Below are 23,090 nucleotides of genomic sequence, written 5' to 3'. Positions count from 1 at the left end.
ATTATGGTGGTTTGGTTTTGTGCAAGTACATGCACTGCCAGTTAGATTGTAAAAGGCCTTGTTGGTGTGATGAGTACACAATCAAGTTGGGGCGTCGCCCGGTTTCTTATTCAACGACCCAACTTGGTAGATTAGGTTCTGCATGCATGTCTTTCCCAGATCTGCACTAGAACAAATTTTATAGAATCAGAAGTGGTAGAAATATCAATATGCTATTTATTTTAAATGCAAATTTAAAAGCTAAAAATTAGTATTATAACGTGAACATCTAACAATCTAATTGTGGTTTTGCTGTTTTCCAAGTGAGTACATACTATCACAATTAATTTTAGGGACCTTTTCTAAAGGTCTAAATGGTCCGTTATTGTGCTATTCCTCAGATGTGGGATCTTTATTTGACGCTCTCTGTGAATCTTTGATAGTGTCCAGCTCTGCAAGGTAGTCTCTTTTCAGATGACTCAGATACGTTCTGCATGCCAAAAACACACACACAATCATAAAAGCAGAGCTATGAATGAACACGACTACCTGAGAGAGTCTGCATCCAACAGTGAGTTCCTAGCTATCTGCACCAATTGGGTGCCCAATGTATAGGTGGCTGCCCGGGTTTGGGCCTCCACTGACTCAGCGCTACCATTGCTCTGGTCCCTCTCTATCTTAGCAGCTATCTCCCGGGCCTCTGCCACCACCTCTGGAGGCATACACAACTCAGCTAGCTGGAGACCTGGAGGTAAGGGCATGGGGATAAAGGTGGCAAAGACAAGATGAAGCAGCAGCAAAGACACACTGTGTACACCTGAGATGCATACAGACAATACATCAATACTTTATTAGTGCTCAATAGAAGCCATGTGCCTGATAGGAAATGTAGAGGAAACTAGTGAATGCCCTATACTGGGATTGTGGAACCTACCATAATGCCTCTCCTCTGTCTTGCCTTTGCTCAGAGTGTGTGTGTGGGTCATCCTCTTGGCACCATCCTCCAGTGTGTACTGTATGATGGGGAGGTCCATGCACTCATGAATGGATGGGATGCATGTGTGGCATAATAATGATGCTCACCTTGATCTCAAAGTGATAGCTGCATGGCAGGTGAAAGGTCAACAGTGGATGGTTGTACATGTATGGAAGTGTGTACAAGGAGGGAAATGATCACACTAACAACTAACACTGTGATGCATTAGCTGTCATCAGAGGAGAAGCCACTCAACACAAGTAGACAGCAAGGTAATATTATAGCATGCAGATCATGGTGCAAGTTCCACTAATGAACTAAGTACAGATAGGTCATCATCACAGGCCACAATCAGATCTTAATCAACTACCAGTCTGACCACTGCCCTAGGGATCAATGATTTTCCCATGCAAAGTCAAACAACACATAAGAACACACCAGGAGTGCACTCCTGAACACACTTATAGCAATATAGCGGACTCACTCACTTGTCCACATTGGGATAAAGAGCCTCTAGTCTAGTGAGCTCCAGGAAGTGTGTGCTGAAGAAGGTGATGGCCTCAGTGGAGAGGAGATGCTCACAGATGGCCTGACATAACCCCACCCCTTCCTCACTGCTCGTCCCTCTACCTAACTCATCGATAATCACCAGACTAGTAGAGTCTACATTCTGTAGAATATACTGCACTTCTCGCATCTGAGTGTGTGTGTGTGTGTGTGGGGGGGGGGGTGTGTGTGTGGGTGTGCTAAAGACATGTATGGATAAATGACTCACCTCAACCATAAAAGTGGAGGCGTTAGTCTCGAGGTCATCATCTGAGCCTATCCGTGAGAAGATCTGATTGGTCAGTCTGAAGCTGGCGTACTCTGCTGGGACAAAGCTCCCCATCTGAGCCAGTATCTGCAGTAGAGCAATCTGCCTCAAGAACGTCGACTTGCCACTCTATAGAGACGAGGTAAGACAATAAAATAATAATAATTAGCATTCATTCATTATAATTATGGTAACCACATTGTGTGAATAACATGATGATGATATGCAATTCCTATTTGCACAGTGATGATACTTTTCCAGTGCACCCACACACCCACACACCACCCACCCACACACTTACACACCACCCACCCACACACTTACACACCACCCACTCACACACTTACACACCACCCACACACACACTTACACACCACCCACACACACACACACACACTACCCACCGTGTTGGGTCCAGTTATGATGATGAAGTTGCTACCAGTGGATGCATACTACAGTGGAGACACAAGTAACTGTTAGGGAGGGTTCAATGACATATCAAATATCAGACAATTAACATGCAGGTACATGCAGGTACAACATACATCATTCAGATCATATTTCAGACAATAGTAATCCAATACTGAACACAAGTGTGCCGGGTCTTCTCAATGGAGGGCGGTTACTAATGGAGATAGACTCACGGCATTATTGGGTATAGGAGGATCATAGGAGATCTTCTCGAGCATGGGATGCCTTCCCTGCTTGACAGCGAGGGTGTTGGTGAACTCGGGCCTCACTGCAGGAAACAGGTGTTGTGTACAGCAACACACAGTGGTAGGCCAGATACAAGGTATTAGGATTATTAGTCCCAGCTGATCACTTGAGGGGATGCTCTAGAGCTGACCCACACTGGGAGCAACATACCCACGTACTAACCACACTGTAGCCATTCAACATGAATCCCTACCATAGTCTGATACAGTACAAGAGTGAGCAAATGAGTGGAGCATATCCAGCATGGCCACACTCTCTGTGAGCTTGTATAGACACCCAATCTGCTCCCGTATGTCAGACAGCAACTCCTTGAGAACTCTAGCATGCAATTGAATAGTCAAATATTGAGACAATAAAAATAATTGCTCTTACGTACATATAGCTCATTTGGTAGACGGCGGCCAGTGCATCGTTGGCCCTTGCTGTGTATAGTGAGATAATCACATGACTATCACATGACTGTGTGTGGGTACGCACCATTCAGTCTCATGAGGTCAAAAGTCGTGAAGCTCAGGCAGTTTTTGTGGCGCACCACTTTAATGAACACGTCCGGGAGCTGTATATTGCTGACTCCACCCCCTCCCTTCTTGGCCCCTCCCCCCTCCGGTGTCATCTGTAGGTAAAATCCTCGGCTGCAGTTGAACACACTCCTCAAGGTAAGCCCATGCTCCGAGGAGAGCTGCTCTGTCATCACTGTGTATGGAGGTGATCTCTACTAGGGGGCGGGGCTAGGAGGACACACTCACATGCAATGTCTTCTATAATCTCACTGTAGAGTTTCCTGGTCACGTTCAACATGCCTGGAATAATGGAATGGACAATAGATAGGATTCATCACACAATAAGCAAACTGATTACCCCAAATGGCAATGACAGATGCAATCAACCACAAAATGGCAATGACAGATGCAATCAACCACACTCCAGCTGGGTCACCTCAACCCTTAACCCCAACCTCACACCTTGAACCATGGTATTGGGCCCATTTGAGCTTTCAGAAAAATAATCAGCGACTGAAAGAGTCCCCAAACCATTGATTAAACGGAGGGGGTTGCAGTTGAATATCTATCAAACAGCCGTAACTTTAGTATCGTTGATCCAATGTCAAAAATTTTATGATTTTCTGAAAGCTTAGGAGGAGACCTTTCAAATGATGTGTTTCAATTCAACATTTTGTCGGGATCCTAATTTGTCATTTTTCGGCCTTGGACCATTCATGGTATGGCCAAATTGGCAAATACTTTTATCTCTCGAATATGATTTTTAATGACACAATTTGAATCCTTTTTTTCTAAGCTTTCAGAAAATCATAAAATCGTTGAACTTGGACGCACGGAATTCAAGTTATGGCAGTTGAAAGTCCCCAAATCATTTGTAAGGGGGCCGGTTGTAGTTGAACATATTTCAACAGCCGTAACTTTAGTATCGTTGATCCGATGTCAACAATTTTATGATTTTCTGAAAGCTTAGAAAAAGACCTTTCAAATGATGTGTTGCAATCCAAAATTTCGCTGGAGCCCTAATTTGTCATTTTTCGGCCTTGGACCATGGGCTATTATTATTCATGGTATGGCCAAACTGGCAAATACTTTTATCGCTCAAATATGAACTTTGATGATACCATTTGAAAGGTCTCTTTCTAAGCTTTCATAAAATCGTTGAACATAACAAGTTGAACAAAGCCTTGCCTTGCATCACATGTATTCAGAAAGTAATGTGACTTTCTGTCTGAAACGCGTGATCAATTAATGACAATTTGGCACTAACACTGCTGCCTCGAGGCGCTCGGATTGGTCAGTTACCAACTTTCCGATGCAAGGTAAGGCTTCGTTTGATACAGAGAACTCCCCCACCCCGCAACTGTCATTAGCTACTGATAATAATAATTTATAATGAAGTAGCTGCTAGTGCTCACTGTTGGTGTCTGACTTGAGGCAGAAGCACTTCTGTGTGCGTATGTTGAGAGCTCCCTTCTGATAATGAGTGTCATCATGAACCACTGCGTTGATCTTGGAGAGGAGGATATCAAAACGAGGATCATCCAACACCTACACAGGGACGGGGGGGGGGGGGGGGTCAACGACATTGATAATAATTATAATCTCTGCATGGATCCTCCTATCTTCCCTCCTCTCCCTTTATTCTTTTCTACTATTTCCAGATGATCGAAAATTTAGCAAATAAAAATAGTAAACTTGTTGTAGCTACCTAACACATACATTGATTAGCTCACTGCACTTCTATTTAGGCTCAACCATGGCAGTCACATAGCTGTATAAGCTCACCTGATGGCATGCTTTAATGAGAGGGTTCTTAGCATCAGCCAGTGCTTGTCTGAGTGGAGCCACAAGTTGCAGTGTGTGCTTGAGATGAATCACCTGTAGGGATGATGAGGCATTGAGGAGTTAGTCAGCGGACCAGTCCTCTCACATAGCCGATGGTTGTGTCAGCAGTCTTGGGAGTCTCTCTCTTGGGCACTTGCACACAGAAAGAGATGAGCTGGTCAACATTCATAAACTGCTTCAGTACTGATTGAGATATATAATTAATACAGTGGGATAATTAGTACAAACTATTAGCAATATCGACTAACCTGTTTCCAGGCCAAAGAACAGGGCCTGATGGAACACACTCTGACATTAGACCCACACAGCACTACCGAACACTCACCTCGTTCTCTGTGAGCTCTAGTGGGGGGAGAGGGGGATAATGGGCAAAATAGTGTCAGTGTTCTGTACAAACCTTGTACACAGTCTTGTCGAAGCTTGATGGTCTCAAGATCTAAACAGAAATGTGTGTTTATAGTTACAAGCAGTCCTGCTACATGAGAGGGGAGGTTCCTACTGTGCATGAGAGGCTACTGTGCCTTACGTGAGGGAGGCTCCAGGATGTTGGACCTCAGGAGACGTGCTGTGTACGTGAGGTATGGTCATATAGTGCATACACAGAGAGAGAGTGTGTACCTCCACAGGGAGTCTTTGTGAAGTTGATCAAACCATACAGAGAATGACATGACCTTGGGTTTAGAGAGTTGGTCAGAAGCTCAAGGTTTTTCACTGTGGTAACATCTGAAAAAAGTTGCTAAATTGGAATCCAAACACATTCACTGCTCCAAACACATCAGATAGACATTTCAAAGAGCTACAGCGCATTTCTATTAGTGAAATTGGACTATCCAAATTTAAGTTATGAGCACTCAAAGTTAGCTATTAAAACTGGCCATTTTTGAAGGGTAGCCCATGCTTATTCCAGTACCTATCATAGTGGTGTGGCTGCCAGTACCTATCATAGTGGTGTGGCTGCCAGTACCTATCATAGTGGTGTGGCTGCCAGTACCTATCATAGTGGCGTGGCTGCCAGTACCTATCATAGTGGCGTGGCTGCCAGTACCTATCATAGTGGCGTGGCTGCCAGTACCTATCATAGTGGCGTGGCTGCCAGTACCTATCATAGTGGCGTGGCTGCCAGTACCTATCATAGTGGTGTGCTCTGATCCCTTGTAGGAGACTCTGATGGAGTTGGGAGCAAACATCATGTGTTGAATGAACTCTGCATACTTGAGTAGTGCTGCAGCTGCCGCTAGACAATAGTACCTGTGCAAGGAGTGAGGGGGCGGTGGGTTAGAGCTCAGGCAAGTATTATATTTGGCGAATGAACCATTTGGACCGACTTCCAAATTATGACATTGCGTCCACTGTTAATTTGGCGTTTTAATTTGGCAAGTAAAATTACTTAAATCGCCCTTATACGGTACATACTTTGTGGAGATGTCCAACTCGACAGTGTTGAACTCCTGGGCACACAGCTGATGAACATACGCCAGTCCTTATAATAGAGACAATATCAACACATACAATACACACGCTGTATGGAGCTGTACACACCTTTAGATTCATTGAAGTACTTCCTCTGCACTGAGGTGATGGTGGACTCAGCAAACTGCTCAGCTACTAACTGATAGAGCTTTGTCTTGGCACCCACATCGCACACAGTATGAGGCATGAGAATCTGTGAGGAGGAGACGTACATACACCATAACATCCACACACGCCCCCGCACCCACCCACCCACCTCCAGTGGTTCCAGAATGAGCAGTTTGGTCAACACCTTGACATAGGTCCGTGTGTCTGGGAACTGGAAGAGGCAAGAGAATGATGAACACACACTCTGACAGCAATAATGCAACAATAGATGAACACACACTACCTGAGAGAGGACTAGTTCTGGTCTCTTGAGGTCAATACTGGCCAGGCCCACCTCTCCCGTTGCTAGGCCACGCCCCTCGACAACCGCTGCCAGAATAAAATGACAGGTATGCATACGAGAGCATTGTGTACTGACCCACAATAGTGGTGGAGCGCTCATGTCTTGATCCAGGAGTAGTGGCTGGGATGAAACGTGACCCTGTAGTGTGCGGAGTCTTGGATGAAGAAGCATGCCCTCGTGGCTTAAAGCCTGCATTGCATGATACAGGATACTGGTTAGCATAGACACTGGGTTGGTACTAATACCTGCAGTGCTGCTGGTGGCCGTGGAGAGGAGGCCTGGGGTCATGAAGCTGCTGTTGTTGGCAGAGTTACTCGAGTCTGTCAACAGGAGGGGGAAATCTGGGAGCATGACATAATTATGTGTATTTATTTATTGTGGCACACTTACTGTACTTGGGCTCACTCATTTCTCCTCACCATTCCATGTCAAGGAACAGTGCAGCTGCAGTGCAGTGTTATGTTGTAGCCAGTTACATTTCATTTATTAAACTAGTGACCCTTTGTCTAAGGTCGTTCCATCAGTAAAACACTTTTCTTAATCTAAAAAGTTCCATCACTTTTCTTTATCATAATAATAGACAACACTTTTAATTTTTTTGATTTTGGCTTATAATTTATGTGTAGTTTACAATGAATGCACACAATTTTGAAGTGATAATGACTAGTCCCTATGAAGAGGATTGAGCCTTGCTGTTGAGTATCACCAGGAAGGCCATTGAAGCCACCTGTGGGTGGGTGGGTCATAACCTGAACACACACACACACACACTATAAGGACCTACTTCAATGGTTTGGTTGGACTCTAATCGAGCAGACCGACCACTCAGTACAGCCCTTCCATCCACAAACAAAGCACGTCTCCCTTCGTTGTGTAACAAGAACTCTCCTTCTTCCGTTTGATGAATACTCGCTTGACGACGTGAGATTTTGTACGCTGGACCCTCAAGGGAAAGGTCAAAGTCCACTTTGTTGGTAGGCGTGGCTCGTCCAAAAGTGACGGAGGGTTTGGTCATTCTAAACTCAACCACTTTACCTCTGAACAGTGCCACCTCGCCAGCATGTAGCTCTGTGTGTGTGTGTGTGTGTGTGTGTGTGTGTGTGTGTGTGTGTGTGTGTGTGTGTGTGTGTGTGTGAGGCTAATTAGAGGGCTTACCCGAGGTGGTGGGTGTGTCCAATACAGTCCTCCATGTTGGAAGGTCATCCTCGAGTGATAAGATCTCACGCTTGGACTGACGATCACTGATCATCAACTCTGTAAGGAAGAGGGTCTGATAATATTATGCTACACAAAACGATATATTAATTTTGATGAGCCCCAAAACAATTACCTTGTTCAAGTGCTTCCTCTCGTACATCACGTGACTTCCTATAATGAAGGGGGTGGGGAGGGTAATACATGCTGACAGAGTGTTAACTGATGACTCACATCAGCTCACTATCTGTCCTCTGCTCCTCTGCATCTGTGAAGTCAGTCACGTTGTCTCCTGGTGGTATCAGCTGAACTGTAAGTGATGTAACTTTGAGAGACCAAAACGATGTTAGTGCTACAATATAAATTGTGTGCTCAGATCTCAGAATTTGTTTTAGGCCCAAATTGTAAAGTGTGAGTGTTTTTTTTTCTAAATCAGGGTTGTTTTCAGAGCTTGTTTGAGAGGCCATAACTTGAGTTAGGAACGTCCGATTTCAAAACTAAAACATGCATTTAGTAGCTTTTTGGTAGTGCTACAATAATTATGGTGTGCTAAACCAGTAATTAATTTTGGGCCCAAATGGACAAATGATATTGCTAGCTGACCTTTCTGATCATTGAGAAGGTTGTAATGACCCATGAGTACCCAATGATGGTGGAGGGAGGTGGCAGTGCGACAAGCATGGAACACAGCCGGATGATCCTTCAGAACATTCTGAAATGTCTCAAGATGACCAGCATCAGACTGTTAAAATAAGGGCACACTCATTTACTATGGAGGGAGGGTTGGGAATACTAACGGATGGTATTTTGGCGAGGACAGCCTCTTCCTCCTGACTCCAGAGAGCGTTGTTGAGTGCCATGGTAACCACTCCTGGATGCAGTCCCCTCATGGCCTCGATGGCTATGTGTGATATCTGAGGGCTGTAGAGAAGTGCATACCATCTCTCCTCAATCTCTCTCAGTGTGAACCTGCACGAGAACTTGATACCCAGGTAGACAGCAGTCAAGTCATTGGTCTGCTGCACTGCACTGATGAGCATGAGATCGTCTGTGGGTCGCCACCTACCGAGATCCTTAGCAGCGCTCATAGACTGTGTGTGCGTGTGTGTGTGTGTGTGTGTGTGTGTGTGTGTGTGTGTGCGCGTGCGTGCGTACATGTGTGCAGAGGGAGTTATTATTTTAGAGAGCAAAAAAGCTATTACTAAAACAAATTGGGCCATAGAGAAGCATTGATCTCCCCTCCACACACACACACACACACACACACACACCTTGCTGGGATGAGGTGGTTTTTTGTTGACTGATTTGTTGGACTTCGGGTTGCTGACTTTTGTTTTCTTGCCGCCACTCTTGGGGTGTTGAATATCGTCCTCATCGTCGTAGTAACGACGTCGCTTGATGGCTCGCTGTGAGGTGCGTGGAGTGGAGTCTTTGACCCCTGTAGTGGACTTTGAACCCTGTGCCTTTGTTTGTCCTGTACTCTGACCTACAATAACGTGCTCCACACACGTACACAATATACACACACAAACCTTTCTTAGTGGTGGGTGTGTGCTTCTTGCTGGGAGAAGTCCTGGACCCTTCACTCATCATCGAGAGGAAGGCCTTTGGTTTCCCACTGCCATGAGGTTCTAACTGAGGAGGGTTAGGCTTAGGGGGAGGGAGTGACTTAACCCCAGGTACTGTTAGTGTGGCCTTAGTGTCTGGGCCGGAGGAGATGAGCCCAATAATGAGAGGGGTAGTAGTAGTAGTGGGAGGAGGTGTCTCGAGTCCAGTGTTGGTTGTTGCCATTGTTGGTGGAGTGGATTGTGGGACCGCCTCACTGCTGGCCAGCAAAGAACCCAGTACACTAGCCGACTCCACAGAACTATTCATAGGGACATCCATAGTATATATCTAGATGGCCGGCTGTATATACTGTATACCATCCAGCTCAGCTCAGTACATATAAAATAAATCAGGGAATCTAGGCTAGCCCCTCCCTCTAAACATTAATTTAAATTTCATCAAAAAAGCAAAAAAATTGACCGAATATTTCTGAATTCCGATAAATTTTTGTATTCGAATTACGGCCGCACGACAATGTCCTTCATTAGAAATTATTTTTTTGTACTAACCTTACTACTTACCTGACCTTACGAAGTAAGGCTTACTATTGTCGTTAATTAAGTGATGTGTTTAATTAAGTGATGTGTAATACTTGTCGTTGAGTGATGATAATAATTATCATAAACCGGAAAACTTTGCTATTGATCGGATTCGAACTCGCAACCTTTCAATCTTAACCGTAACGCTTTAACCTCTGGGCCACCCGAACCCACAATGTCATCATAAAAATTATATCATGTCATGCGCAGAAATCAATGTTTGTTCACATCACATTATGATTTTCTGCAAGTGAGGCATTAAAGTGAATGTATAAGTTCCTGCTATAAAGGTGTTCTGACATTGTCTTCACAAAAGTTCAAATGTTGCAGTTTAGCAGCAAATAAGTTAAACTGTTTCTGTCCTAATACCTTCAACAACAACTCCTGCAGAACAACACATTTCATGATCAATTATTACACATATCCACACACTATGGCCAGGGGCAGTAATAAATACAATGCGTTCAATAAAACAAGGCATGCAGGGAGCCTGTACACACACACACCACATGACACTGATGTACCTCAGCCTCATCTGGTTCCTGCTGCTGGAGAATCAGACTGGCCTCTTTCATCACAGCCTCACCCAGACCCGCTACACACTCTCTGAAAAAAAAATTGATAATAGCTTAAATAGATGCTGATCTACTTACTTTCTCAGAGCCACTATCCTGTCCCCTAGTCTGCCTGACTGGAGCATAGCCTGAGAGACCTCATGAGACACAGAGGCTGCACACACATACACAACAGAGGTAATGAACAGTGAACAAGCCCACCAGCCAGCCAGCTGGGTAGCACTCACGCTGCTCTTGAATGAATGCTTGTCGTGCTGGTGGAGTATCTCCTGATGCTGCCCTGACTGGAGGCTCTGGTAGGTGCAGGGTTGTGTCTAATAGAGTGAGGAATTCATCCACTTCATGAGATGAACCACTGCTAGGTAGTAGGTCATGTGATACCATCTCCTTGCACCCATTCTCCAAAACAACACACTTGTCAATCTTTGGAGAGTGTTCAGTAGATGATTGCTTAGAGAGGTCGTCTGAGCTTTGAGCTTTCTCTCCTTTACTCAAATCACTAGATGATCGTGATTTCAGCACCACTCGACCTTTAACCTTGTTCATGCGTCTTCGTTCCCTCGCAGACGAGACCTTTGGACTGTCGAGTATCACACATCCCACTGATGCACGTTTAGTAGGATTAGGGGGCAAAGGTCGTGGAGGCTGGGGGGTGGGTGAAGAATAAAGGTAGATGTCTATCATTTAAAAAAGCCAAATCAAATGTTGATGATTAAAGGCCTGAGAACCAAATAATTCACTTTGTCCTGGCCTAAGGTTTCGGTGAACTTGTCTGTCAATACTCTATGCCTACACTCACTCTTTTTGCTCCTCTGTTTTTTTCAGACGGTCTCTTGTCCTTTCCATTACTTTGCTTGTGCTTGGACATTTTTGCTGGAGGCTTATCAACAGTAGGTGGGTCCCTCCCAGCTGTAGCAGTAGTTGGGTCTCCCTCGGCTGCAACAGTAGTTGGGTCTCCCTCGGTTGCAACAGTAGTTGGGTCTCCCTCGGCTGCAACTGTAGGTGGGTCTCCCTCGGCTGCAACAGTAGGTGGGTCTCCCTCGGCTGCAACAGTAGGTGGGTCTCCCTCGGCTGCAACAGTAGTTGGGTCTCCCTCGGCTGCAACAGTAGGTGGGTCTCCCTCGGCTGCAACAGTAGTTGGGTCTCCCTCGGCTGCAACAGTAGGTGGGTCTCCCTCGGCTGCAACAGTAGGTGGGTCTCCCGAGGCTGCAACAGTAGTTGGGTCTCCCGAGGCTGCAACAGTAGTTGGGTCTCCCGAGGCTGCAACTGTAGTTGGGTCTCCCGAGGCTGCAACAGTAGTTGGGTCTCCCGAGGCTGCAACTGTAGGTGGGTCTCCCGAGGCTGCAACAGTAGGTGGGTCCCTCCCAGCTGTAGCAGGGCTGTGAGCAACTGTCTCGGTTGGAGTGGGCTTCTGAGAAAGGTTGGTGAGGGAGGTAGCTCTCTTGGCTGCATCAGAGGGCTTCTGTTTCTTCACAGTGTTCTCTTCCCGTGAACTGTACACAGTGTCATTGGTAACACCAAGAGTTCTTGGTAACACATACACACATAAAGAGAGACCAACATGCCTTGATCCAATGCTTGAGCAGCGCACTCTGATTTGAGGGGCTGCCAGTGGATGGCTTTTGGATGATGAAACATTGGGTGTAGCTAACCCTAACTTGTCAGAAGGTGGGTCTCTCGTAACAGGTGGCTTCTTCCTAGAGAACAACAGAAGTCAAAACTGTACGTATCATTGAATTCATACTTCTTTTTGCTGGCAGCTCTGTCCAGGAACAGTTTGATGTGTTTCCTTACAAAGGCATTCCTTAATAGCTCCTGTACACTTGGTCTACTGGCAGCACTGTGGGACATCATGGAGTGGACCAACACAGACAGCTCTGAAGTGAACACATTGGGTAGAGAAGGGACAGTCCCCTTAATGATCTTGTACATAAGAGCGTTGAGATTGGTGGCAGTGAAGGCATGCTTGAGAGTAGCCATCTCATACACACAGCAACCAAGGGCCCATATATCAGACTTGTGGTTGTATGGTTCGTTAGCAAACAGCTCTGGACTCATGTAGTATGGTGTTCCAATGACTGTGTGTGCTAGATCACATGATCCATCCAACACCCGAGCAATACCAAGATCTCCAACCTACTCACATAGTTTAAACACACACTAAAGAGAAATAACACACCTTAATGATATCATTCTTGCTCAGGAAGATATTCTGAGTCTGTGTGTGGGGGGGGGGAGGGTTTGGATGGTGGTAGATGGCAATAATTGACACTTGCCTTCAAATCTCTATGCAGAATGTTCCTCTCATGAAGATATTGTAGTCCTAGAGCAATCTGTACAAACCACTCCACTACTTGCGTCTCTGGTAGGTACTGTCCCTTACAGGTCTTGAGACGAGTACAGAGGTCACCTCCCTCACAGTAACCCATGACAATGTGGAGCATCCCGTGTTCATCTTGAAAGGACTCTTTATAGGACACAATGTTGGGATGTTTCAACTTGCCCAGTAGTACAGCCTGAGGGCCAAGGGGGGGGGGGGGGGGGGGGAGGGGTGGAGGTAGTGTGTGTGGGGCACTGTAGCTAACACACCTCTTGTTCAGCTGCCAGCCTCTCCTTGGCACTACTTGCTGTCAGCTTGATGTTCTTCATCACATACTGTATCATAGTGTATGATATGAGGAACACATTACAACAACTAGCAGCCTTCAGTACATACAGGCAAGCCATGGCCATGCAGTCAGTGCATGTACCTGTTTCTTCTCCTTACTGTGCTTCACAAGGAACACTTCCCCATAGCTTCCCTTGCCTATTGGCTTGACTGCAGCGTAGGATCGGAGTCGAGGGTCACTGCTCTTGTTGGTGAAGGAGGAGGCCATGCTTCTAATGTGCTTGCCTTTGTTGCTATGGATATGATTGGTAATGATCGTCAATTGTGGGGTTTATAAGCAAAGAATTATTAGCCTCGATTAGAGATGTCAGACCGGAAGTAGTGCGTGGGCGTATTTTCGTACAGTAATTCAATGGTAAAAAACGGGACCAAAAAGTGAGTGAACAAGAAGGGCTTTCCGCAAGCCCTGGAAGAGTCTAGCAAACAACAGCTGTTCCCAGGGGTAAAAAATAGCGTAGAATTTGATTTTTATAACAGTTTTTTATGATTTTAGCATTTGATGCTTGTTTTGTGTGTGATTTTTTCTCAAAAGTGATCATCATTTTGGCAACCAAACATGAAAATGAACAAAAACACAAGTGAGCATGTCTTTTATCTCTAACTCTCTCCAGATTATGCAAAAAGTTGCTACAATAAGCTTTTATTTCTTGCGGAATCACATATTGCATGGATAGATGGGTGGAGCTGAGAATAGAAATGCAGTAAAATCAAGCCAAGTGTACCAATAGATGTATTTATTTCTTAGAAGTTACTGAAAGTAATTATTGAAGCAATTTGAAAGCCTCTGTTGAAAGAAACAAGAAAGATTGGAGAGAATTCCAGGGACAACAATGTAATCTACCAAAACTATTAAATTGCAAGAACTGATTCAATTTGCACACAAAAAAGACAAGAGTAATCTACTGTATTAATTAGAAGCTGTCAACAGAGTTGTATCATAGATTTATAGTTGTATGGCCTTAAATCTACATCACACTAAATACGAATTATTTAGACCAAATGAAATTGACAGAAAAGTTGCTTATAAAGATCAAGAAACAGATACAAGCGTAAGGTGGACATTGATGAGAGTTCTGAAACATGATACAATATACTGAAAAGATAGCATGGTTACTTTAAATCCAAGAGAACTCTCTGAAGCAGGAGACATCATACTATTATAGGGACATTATAAAGATATACATTACAGAAACATTATAAACTTCATAATAGATATCAAATGGTTACAATGTTAACTCCTGAGTCCTGAGTGTCCATTTCATACTTTTTTAAAAGAGAATAGACCAAGCGGTTCAGTAGATATGCTAACTTTAAGATCATTTCCGGTATTAACAACAAATTTCATAAGTCCCGCCCAAGTACATTAAAATGCGGTAAATTTTTGTACGAATTTTTCCCTGACTAGTGTTCTTCAAAACGCTGTATCTCTGCATTCGCTTGACCAAATCCAGTGCAGTAAAGTTTTTCTGGTTTGCCTAGAGTGTTCAAAAGAGATAGTAATACATAGGAGTTAGAAATAGCAAAAATGAAAATCGGTCTGACATCGCTACCTCGATTAAAGGCCGCAATTTCCCCTTCTATTAGCAAAACATCGGCCTAGGCTAAACATCATAAAAAGAAAGTACATAGTACATAGCTAGCTAGCTAGCTGGAGAGGGACCTTGGCTGACCAAAGGAATATGAGGGAGCCTCACAAGAAGGAGCAACAGGTGTATGATGACGGAACAAACACCTTCTTCTGGTATGATTGTGCATGGGATTGTCCCACTATTCCAATGCTATTCCATCACAGGCAGGCCCACACTATCAGTGCAGGGGTCCTCATTGGTCTGGGACTCATCTACGTGGCTCTGTTTGAGCAACCCCACAATGACACAATGTTCAACATCCAACGAGGAGTGGTGGCCGTGGTGGTTGTGTTCATTCTCATCGGGATGATCCACATGCCCAATGGTCCGTTTGTGAGGCCACACCCTGCCCTGTGGAGACTGGTCCTGTGTGTACTCATCCTCTATGTACTACTGCTCATCTTCATGTTGTTCCAGGTCTGTGGTTGCGTATTCATGGCCCTATAGTTGCTAGCTAGCTACCTTGCTGTAACTATTAGATCACGTAATTTAATTCCAGATGTAGTATTCGGAATGTTTCCGAGAGCTCTATCAACTTAATGGTTCACGTGTATTGTCCTGTGTTTATTACATCGGGGTTAGATAAGCATGTTCAGATTTCCTGTTTGATAACTGTTAGTTTGATTTTCAGTTAATTTTTATTTTTTTCATTGTGGATTTTGATATTAATAATTCCTCAAGCAATAATGTGATTCAACCATGCAACACTGTCATCACAGACCACTGACGACGCAAGACAATTCCTACGAATTATTGACCCTAGTCTTGGCCGCCCCCTCGGTGAGAAGAACTATGCCACGGACTGTCGTGTCTACACTCCTGATCACCCCGACGGCCCCTTTGCCATCGTCATGGAGAAGATGGATGTGTTTGTTCCCTGTCATTTTCTTGGCTGGTGGATAAAAGTAAGATACTGCGTATGTGACAGCTACCTAGTTATTGAGGCTGTCACAATTAAGCGCTAGAAAGAAAGGTTTCTAGTAACTACGTACATATACTGCTAATGGTGTTAGCTAGATTGAAATACTGATGCGATTCACTAGCTCACAGTATTTTAATTAGTTCACAGTATTTACTACACAGACACTAATCATCAGGGACTGGTTAACCCCGCACCTACCCTATTGCAGACACTAATCATCAGGGACTGGTTCTTATAACTAACCCCGACTGGTTCTTATAACTAACCCCGCACCCACCCTACTGCAGACACTAATCATCAGGGACTGGTTCTTGCTCACGGTGCTCAGTATAGGCTTTGAGCTGCTTGAGTACACTCTCGAGGTGCACCTGCCCAACTTTGGGGAGTGCTGGTGGGACCACGTACGTTCCTCATACAATCTGTGCTCTGTGGTTACCATACCTTCATGATTGCACAATTAGTAGACCTTTTGTGAGAATTATAATGCCTCATTTCATTCCCACAATGATATCTGACACACATGATGATGTGCAGTGGGTACTAGATGCTCTAGTGTGCAACTCCCTGGGTATCCTCTGTGGCATGCTCACCTGTGAATATCTAGAGATGAAGACCTACCACTGGAGGGGACTCTGGAAGATACCAACTCTCAAGTAGGCATTGAATTATGATGTCTGTAGCTTTGTCAATTGTTAACATGCATGGCTTATATTCAGCCGTACGTAGCTAGCAGCCCTAATGTGTCATGTTGTAGATCTAAGTGCACCGGCACGTATGTCAATAACTTGAATATGAATGAACCACTGTGTCCTGCTGCAGGGGTAAGATGAAGAGGCTGGTTGGTCAGTTCACACCCTACTCCTGGACCCACTACCGCTGGGGCTACACTGAATCGTTGGGACAATTCTGTGCCATCTTTGCTCTTGCAGCTGTCGTAAGTATTAACTAGTCAGCTCACAGCTTGCCAGTGTATTGTATTTAGTAGCTATGGTATGCTCAGATCACCGAGTGGTTTATTTCATTGTCTATTTTCTGGAGAAAAAAAAACGTGGGCTATAAAGTGGGTGTAATCAGGCCTGTTTTCGTAGCAAAGTTTTCATGGCTATAACTTGTGTTAGGAATGTCCAATGAAATGCTTAGATCAGTGATTTATTTCGGGCCATTTCTGTGGGCTATAAGTGACTATAGAACCTTTAGCTAGTGTACTGTGAATCTCAGCAATCATTTTGTTTGTTTGTTAGTTGATATTGTATATATGTTTTGTGCAGTTTTTGATTCAAGAAGTGAACCTGTTCTACATCAAGGCTATTCTGTGGTACCCTCCTAATCATATGTTGAATGCGTATCGAGAACTTCTCTATGCTCTGGCTGGAGCCTGTGCCTTCCGCGAGGTCTATGACTATCTGAGCAGCAAGTGAGTACTTGTAACAGCTTGTACATACACGTATGTTTGCGCATTATTTTTGTAACACTATTGTATACCAGTATAATTTTTTATACGTGGCTTGGCAGCAGGTAGTTGTGGTTTGTATGTCGCTGTGTGTATCCATGTCCTAACAACCGCCCACCCCACACCTCACACACACTACAGAGATGAGAATGCTCGCATTGGCCGTTATGTGTGGCTGACATTTATCGCCATTTTCTGTGAGGACCTTCTGATTGTCAAGATGGGTTGGGAGATAGTGACAATTCCCCTCACTCAAACTGCTGTGGCTTTCTGGAGCTCTCTGGCTCTCATAGTTCTGTCCTGGGTGTTCTGGAAGTTTACACTCCCTCTCAACAATTGGCCTATAGTGGGGCCGTACTGTCACAGGCTTAGTACAGCTAAACCAAAGTCACTTTAGATCATTAGGTTTTCTTTGTTCCATTATATGCTGTATTTTTTAAATTCATGATCAGCATTCACCAAGTTTTATTGAAAGGTAGTACATGAGGGAGGGCTATATTTATACTGTATGGTAGACAGCCACTGACCCACCTCCTGCAGCTGGTATAGCGAGGATTGATGTATGCAGAGCATGCACTCTGGACTACTAGAACAGTACTAGAGTGGCAGGCGAAACACGCCAATAAAAGTACATGCAACTAGATTTCGTTAATTTTGAATATCTCACGTCATGCAGTCGTTGCGTTGTTGCACATTTCTAGTTGTGAAAAGAGTGGCACAATCAGAATAATTATGCAAACAAGAGTCATGAAAAATGTAACGGTATTGACAACAAGTCATACAAAACTGAAAGCATCGTTTGTTTTAACTCAAAGGCACATCTGTGACCATACTATTGTCAGTGCTAGAGGCAATAAGAGCACTACTATTGTCCTCTTTAGGTTCTACAGATTGATCAGTAGACTTTAGTGGTTCTACTTGTTCCTGGCAAGCCTTGACTGCTGGTGGTTGGGTAGTAACAGACTCTACTTGTTCTTGGCCAGCCTTGACTACTGGTGGTTGGGTAGTAACAGACTCTGCTTGTTCTTGGTCAGCCTTGACTGCTGCTGGTTGGGTAGTAACAGACTCTACTTGTTTCTGGCCAGCCTTGACTGCTGGTGGTTGGGTAGCAACAGACTCAGTCACTGCATGAAGTAATCTATTGGCAGTGGAGGAAAAGTCGTGCATCCTCAGCGAATGTAGCCATTGCATCATACCATGATTCAGTTAAGGACAAATTCATCATACAAGTAGTGTATAGACAATACAGGGGGTGTGTGTGGGGGGGGTGTGTGTGGGGGGAGGGTCATAGTATGTTAACTGCATCAGAGGATACGACATTTCGTTGACTTCAGTGTCAATGATGGTTTGGTAGATGTGCTCTCTCTTGAACTGCTCTATCTCCTCCTTGTGTTGGCTCCACTCCAGAGGCTCTCGAGACCCATCCTTTGCAAACCGACGATTGTAACCATCAAAGTGGACCTACACATTAATATATAAGTGATTAGTATAACTTTAACAGTAAATTTTGAATTTCCTGTCGATCCAAAGTCAAAAATGTTACGATTTTCGGAAAGCTTAGAAAGAGACCTTTCAAATGATGTGTTTCAATCCAAAGTTTAGATGGGGCCATAATTTGTCATTTTTCGGCCTTGGACAAATTGGCAAATACTCAAAATTAATATGAACTTTGATGATACCATTTGAAAGGTATCTTTTAAGAAAATCATAAAATCGTTGAATTTGGATCCACGGACTTCAAGTTATCGCAGCTGAAAGAGTCTCCGAACCACTTATTAAAGATTGTACTATTCTGATCATCTTGTAAGTACATCTTGCTACACCCGCTGACTTGGCCATAACTTGAGTACCGTTAGACCCAATGTCAAAAAAATTACAGGTCTATATAATTATATACAGGTCTACACAACACTAGTGTGGCACTCACATTGTCCAGCAGTAGACCGAGGGCGGGGGCTCTGGGGATGTCCACCTTGGGCTTCTTGAACACCCTCGTCATGATCTCCTCCTGGGCATGGCCTCTCACCACGGCAACAATCAGCCCTATCATCTTGCGGATCTGATGAATCATGAAACTCTGACCTCTGATCTGCAGTGGGATGAATTCAACGTCTACTCCTTTTTTTTTACCACTCCCACACTTGGCCAAATGCTTCTCGCCACACTGTAAAGCAAATTAGTATGGTCAGTAATGACACATAAAGACATAATTATTATCAACTATAGGTAAATTAAATAGTAGTAAGTTTTTAGAATGCACAATTGAAAATGTCTACAGAATAAGAACTGACTTTGAATGAGATTATGTAGCGTTTGGAAGAGCTCTCCTCAAACTTCTTCCCAGATGTGAAGTTGTGAAAGTTATGCGTGCCAACATAAACCTGAAGCAGCTTCTCCACCAGAGCAACTGTATCATCTGCAACAAGTCATAAAAATACAAGTTTCATTACTTCAATTACTTCATTGAAACTCATAATTATAATAGCCAGAAAAGTATCTAGCACAAGAAAGTGTCTGATAATCAAAGTACTATCAAGGGTGTATAAAAGAAGAGAGGGCATGCAACTCCTATATGAGCAGAGTTCAAACGTGGGCGGAGGAATGTGTGCATTTGCATGAAGTGCTAAAAATAGAAATTAGCTATGTGTACTGATAGTGGAGTTGCATACCCTCTCTTCTTTTATACGCCCTTGGTATTACTATTTATAATACCCTAAATCCCATATATATACCAGCTAAACATTTCTACAAGCCTAGTGTTTGTCACAAGACTCTGAAGTTATACAAACAAACCCAACACACCGTCTATTCTGTAGTCCAGAGCTGTGAGTCTGAAGGGAGCAAAGGCGTAGGTTGGCACTAGGTACTCGTAACTCCTCCCACTGCAGTTGTGTCGTGAGTCAAAGCTCTTAGTTGCTCTCATGAGGGCAATGACTCGTATCTTGTGGGGAAGGTGGGCGTTGATGACAGGGACCAGCTCGGGCTCAAATACCATGTAAGGGAGAAACAAAACACCGTCAGTTTGTAGTACTGAGAAAGCTATTGTATCTACTTTTACTATCTCTCTGCAAAATCTGATGCTCTGAATCCAACTCTTTCCACTGAAACGTTTCATCTAAACATTTGCTATTATACAGAATGCTATAGTTAAGGGTTTGCAAGTGGTGGGACAGATACGCAAAAGAGACTGGATAATTAATTATACATGGGGGCTCACTTATCTTGAGAGACACTACTTGTCTTGCAGCAGAAACACCTTTGTCAGTCCTGGCACAGCGTTGGAACTTGAGCTGCAGTGGATGTAAACGAAAACAACAGACTAACAATCACAAACCTGTCCCAAGTTGGTTTTCATTTCTGGAGGAAACGCCTTCGCCTTCGACATGGCCTCCAGCAAATCGTCTTCTATGGTCTTAACACCGGGATTCCTATAGATGGAATATTTGTGGATGTTATTCTGAGTGTGAGTGAGTGAAGAAATAATAAACATACTTCTGCATTCCCATGTAACCTTGGCCGCAGTATGACAGCAGTAAAATAACTTTTCTCCTCTTTGCAAAATTTCCACCAGATTTATCAACTGTCTGTCCCTCTTGCTGTTCACGAGGCCTCTCTCCTGCCACTGGGTTCTCCCTCAAACAAGGTCCCTCTTGCTGTTCATGAGGCCTCTCTCCTGCCACTGGGTTCTCCCTCAAACAAGGTCCCTCTTGCTGTTCATGAGGCCTCTCTCCTGCCACTGGGTCCTCCCTCAAACAAGGTCCCTCTTGCTGTTCATGAGGCCTCTCTCCTGCCACTGGGTTCTCCCTCAAACAAGGTCCCTCTTGCTGTTCATGAGGCTTCTCTCCTGCCACTGGGTCCTCCCTCAAGCAAGGCCTCTTGGACTCTGGGAGCTCCAGTCCTGATCCTACAGCTACCTCTTTACCTTCAGCCATGGCCATGTGGATATCTTTTTGCAGATTAGAGATTGACAACCCTTTACCAGTTTTAATGCAAAATAATGATTGCAATGCACATTTTGAATGAACTTGTAGCCTATAATATTGCTCTTTTAATATCAGTACACACAAGGGAGCCATTGTTGGTATCAGTGCTATCTTCAAACAGTGTCTGACTGAGGGCATGCAGCTTCAGTGCACTGCACAGCCACACCATCATCCTGACATCAGTGGTCAAGGAAACAACATTAGAAAAACAATTTGCATGTGTTATGCTCAAGTTAACTGCATCAGAGGATACGACATTTTGTTGACTTCAGTGTCAATGATGGTTTGGTAGATGTGCTCTCTCTTGAACTGCTCTATCTCCTCCTTGTGTTGGCTCCACTCCAGAGGCTCTCGAGACCCATCCATGGCAAACCGACGATTGTAACCATCAAATCGAACCTGCATAAAATATAAATCCCAAGGCTACATCTGCTGTTTAACCATCACGCTACAAAATAGAGCTTAAATCCACCACCTGAAGGAAAATTACACGGACAGTGGTGTACTTACATTCTCTAGGAGCAGTCCCAAACCTGGTGCACGGGGGACATGTACTTTGTCTTCATTGAAAGCATTAAGAATAGTTTCTTCAGATGTGTTTCCTCTAACCACGGCAACTATTAGACCAATCATCTTTCGGATCTGGCTAAGCATGAAGCTACTGCCTCTAACTCTCAACACAATGAACTCCATCTCTTTAGTATCACCACACGTTTTGCAACCGGTCTTAGCCACAAACTTTTTACACGCCTGAAGATTTGAACAGGTGAAACCTAGTGTGCTTTTATATTACTGTGTATACCTCGAATGACATAATGTGCCTTCTTGAACCATACTCCTTGTAAGATCTGCCAGATGTAAAGTTGTGGAAGTTGTGCTTGCCAACGTAATACTGCAGAAGTCTGTTTACTTGTTCAAAGGTTGTGTCTAAAATTGAGAGAAATTCAATTATTAATACAAGAAATATGATATCTTACCGTCTATTCTGTAGTTCAGCATGGTAGATGCAGAGTTGTTAGCAGCCAGTAGTGCATAGGTAGGCATCACATATTCGTACGCTCTCTCATTGCAATAGAAACGACTGTGGAAGGATTTGGTAACTCTTGTCATTGAGAACACTCTTATCTGGTCTGGGAGGTGGTCATTGATACGTGGAATCAGGCTACGGTCATATACCATGTGTGGGGATATTTATATAATGAGTACAGTTGTAGCAAATACAATAATTATACTTATCTTGAGAGATACTGCAAGTCTGGCTGCAGAAACTCCTTTATCTGTCCTCGAGCATCGCTGGTAGTTCACCTGCAAGCAATGATAGATACAAAATAAATTATGCAGACCACTTCTTCAGTATTATTAATTAAAGTGAATATCCACTGATTAGTTTCCCTCCACTAACTTTCTTAGGCTCGACATCAGGAGGAATGGCCCCGGCCTTAGTTAGTGCTTCAAACAAGGCGCCTTCAATAGTTGGACAGTTGGGGTTTCTACAACACAAGGAGAGACGCCATCATGCACGATGGAACATATTGATACACGCTAACACCTTTGCATGCCTTTGTAGCCTTGCCCATTGAAGGATAGTAGCAAGACTGACTTCTTCAGCTTGGGTAATCTACTCTGTCCGCCATTGACCTCTGGAGGAGACTTTACTGGAAAGAGATTGCGAATCAGACGTAGGAATCCTCTCCACTTGACTTGCAAAGCCATTCCCTTGCATGGGCAACAGCAGGTACAGGGTCGCGCAAAACAAATACTGCAATCAGCC

General features: G+C 44.1%; 4 protein-coding genes across 7 annotated transcripts; 1 reads left to right on the top strand and 3 right to left on the bottom strand.

Annotated features, from left to right (window-relative positions):
- Positions 1–193: 193 nt before the first annotated feature.
- Positions 194–7,224, bottom strand: LOC135346836 (mutS protein homolog 4-like). 4 transcript variants are annotated; one of them, XM_064544586.1, is made up of 28 exons: positions 7,143–7,224; positions 6,998–7,072; positions 6,828–6,941; positions 6,693–6,778; positions 6,558–6,620; positions 6,371–6,494; positions 6,245–6,311; positions 5,958–6,079; positions 5,450–5,554; positions 5,358–5,396; positions 5,229–5,267; positions 5,157–5,173; positions 5,080–5,104; positions 4,917–5,014; positions 4,772–4,864; positions 4,402–4,534; positions 3,233–3,286; positions 2,964–3,179; positions 2,863–2,908; positions 2,680–2,804; positions 2,414–2,508; positions 2,174–2,221; positions 1,731–1,898; positions 1,444–1,652; positions 1,063–1,081; positions 914–992; positions 529–724; positions 194–469 (listed from the first exon to the last, which is right to left on the bottom strand). In XM_064544586.1, exons 1-28 carry the CDS (start codon positions 7,159–7,161, stop codon positions 370–372), a joined length of 2,574 nt encoding a protein of 857 aa, XP_064400656.1. In that variant the 5' UTR covers positions 7,162–7,224; the 3' UTR covers positions 194–369. The 4 variants fall into 4 exon arrangements, 3 of the variants coding, with proteins under 3 accessions (XP_064400656.1, XP_064400657.1, XP_064400655.1); XM_064544587.1 differs by having other exon boundaries at positions 526–724; positions 6,998–7,093; positions 7,143–7,223; XM_064544585.1 differs by having other exon boundaries at positions 6,998–7,093; positions 7,143–7,223.
- A 95-nt stretch (positions 7,225–7,319) lies between these two features.
- Positions 7,320–13,602, bottom strand: LOC135346427 (serine/threonine-protein kinase Nek4-like). The gene is made up of 20 exons (XM_064544044.1): positions 13,419–13,602; positions 13,258–13,323; positions 12,945–13,184; positions 12,848–12,886; positions 12,413–12,804; positions 12,234–12,365; positions 11,468–12,161; positions 10,896–11,313; positions 10,747–10,822; positions 10,618–10,699; positions 10,394–10,477; positions 9,479–9,842; positions 9,218–9,432; positions 8,744–9,037; positions 8,550–8,688; positions 8,181–8,256; positions 8,083–8,120; positions 7,908–8,006; positions 7,537–7,820; positions 7,320–7,479 (listed from the first exon to the last, which is right to left on the bottom strand). Exons 1-20 carry the CDS (start codon positions 13,542–13,544, stop codon positions 7,423–7,425), a joined length of 3,915 nt encoding a protein of 1,304 aa, XP_064400114.1. The 5' UTR covers positions 13,545–13,602; the 3' UTR covers positions 7,320–7,422.
- Positions 13,603–14,909: 1,307 nt separating this feature from the next.
- LOC135346835 (phosphatidylserine synthase 2-like) lies at positions 14,910–17,810 on the top strand. Its single transcript, XM_064544584.1, has 8 exons — positions 14,910–15,077; positions 15,129–15,381; positions 15,684–15,869; positions 16,174–16,287; positions 16,421–16,539; positions 16,706–16,820; positions 17,155–17,300; positions 17,478–17,810. The coding sequence occupies exons 1-8, from the start codon at positions 15,016–15,018 to the stop codon at positions 17,731–17,733; spliced, it is 1,251 nt and encodes a 416-aa protein (XP_064400654.1). The 5' UTR covers positions 14,910–15,015; the 3' UTR covers positions 17,734–17,810.
- Positions 17,811–18,037: 227 nt separating this feature from the next.
- LOC135346426 (uncharacterized) lies at positions 18,038–23,068 on the bottom strand. Its single transcript, XM_064544043.1, has 15 exons — positions 22,869–23,068; positions 22,722–22,809; positions 22,556–22,624; positions 22,297–22,498; positions 22,122–22,246; positions 21,830–22,069; positions 21,573–21,718; positions 20,829–21,368; positions 20,671–20,764; positions 20,558–20,626; positions 20,139–20,331; positions 19,628–19,752; positions 19,264–19,500; positions 18,652–18,797; positions 18,038–18,531 (listed from the first exon to the last, which is right to left on the bottom strand). Exons 1-15 carry the CDS (start codon positions 23,030–23,032, stop codon positions 18,141–18,143), a joined length of 2,829 nt encoding a protein of 942 aa, XP_064400113.1. The 5' UTR covers positions 23,033–23,068; the 3' UTR covers positions 18,038–18,140.
- Positions 23,069–23,090: the final 22 nt, after the last annotated feature.

Source organism: Halichondria panicea, chromosome 13, assembly GCF_963675165.1.
Source record: "Halichondria panicea chromosome 13, odHalPani1.1, whole genome shotgun sequence".
Taxonomy (NCBI): domain Eukaryota; kingdom Metazoa; phylum Porifera; class Demospongiae; order Suberitida; family Halichondriidae; genus Halichondria; species Halichondria panicea.
The sequence above is the reverse complement of the archived record's forward strand: the minus strand, read 5'-3'. Positions and strand labels throughout refer to the sequence as shown.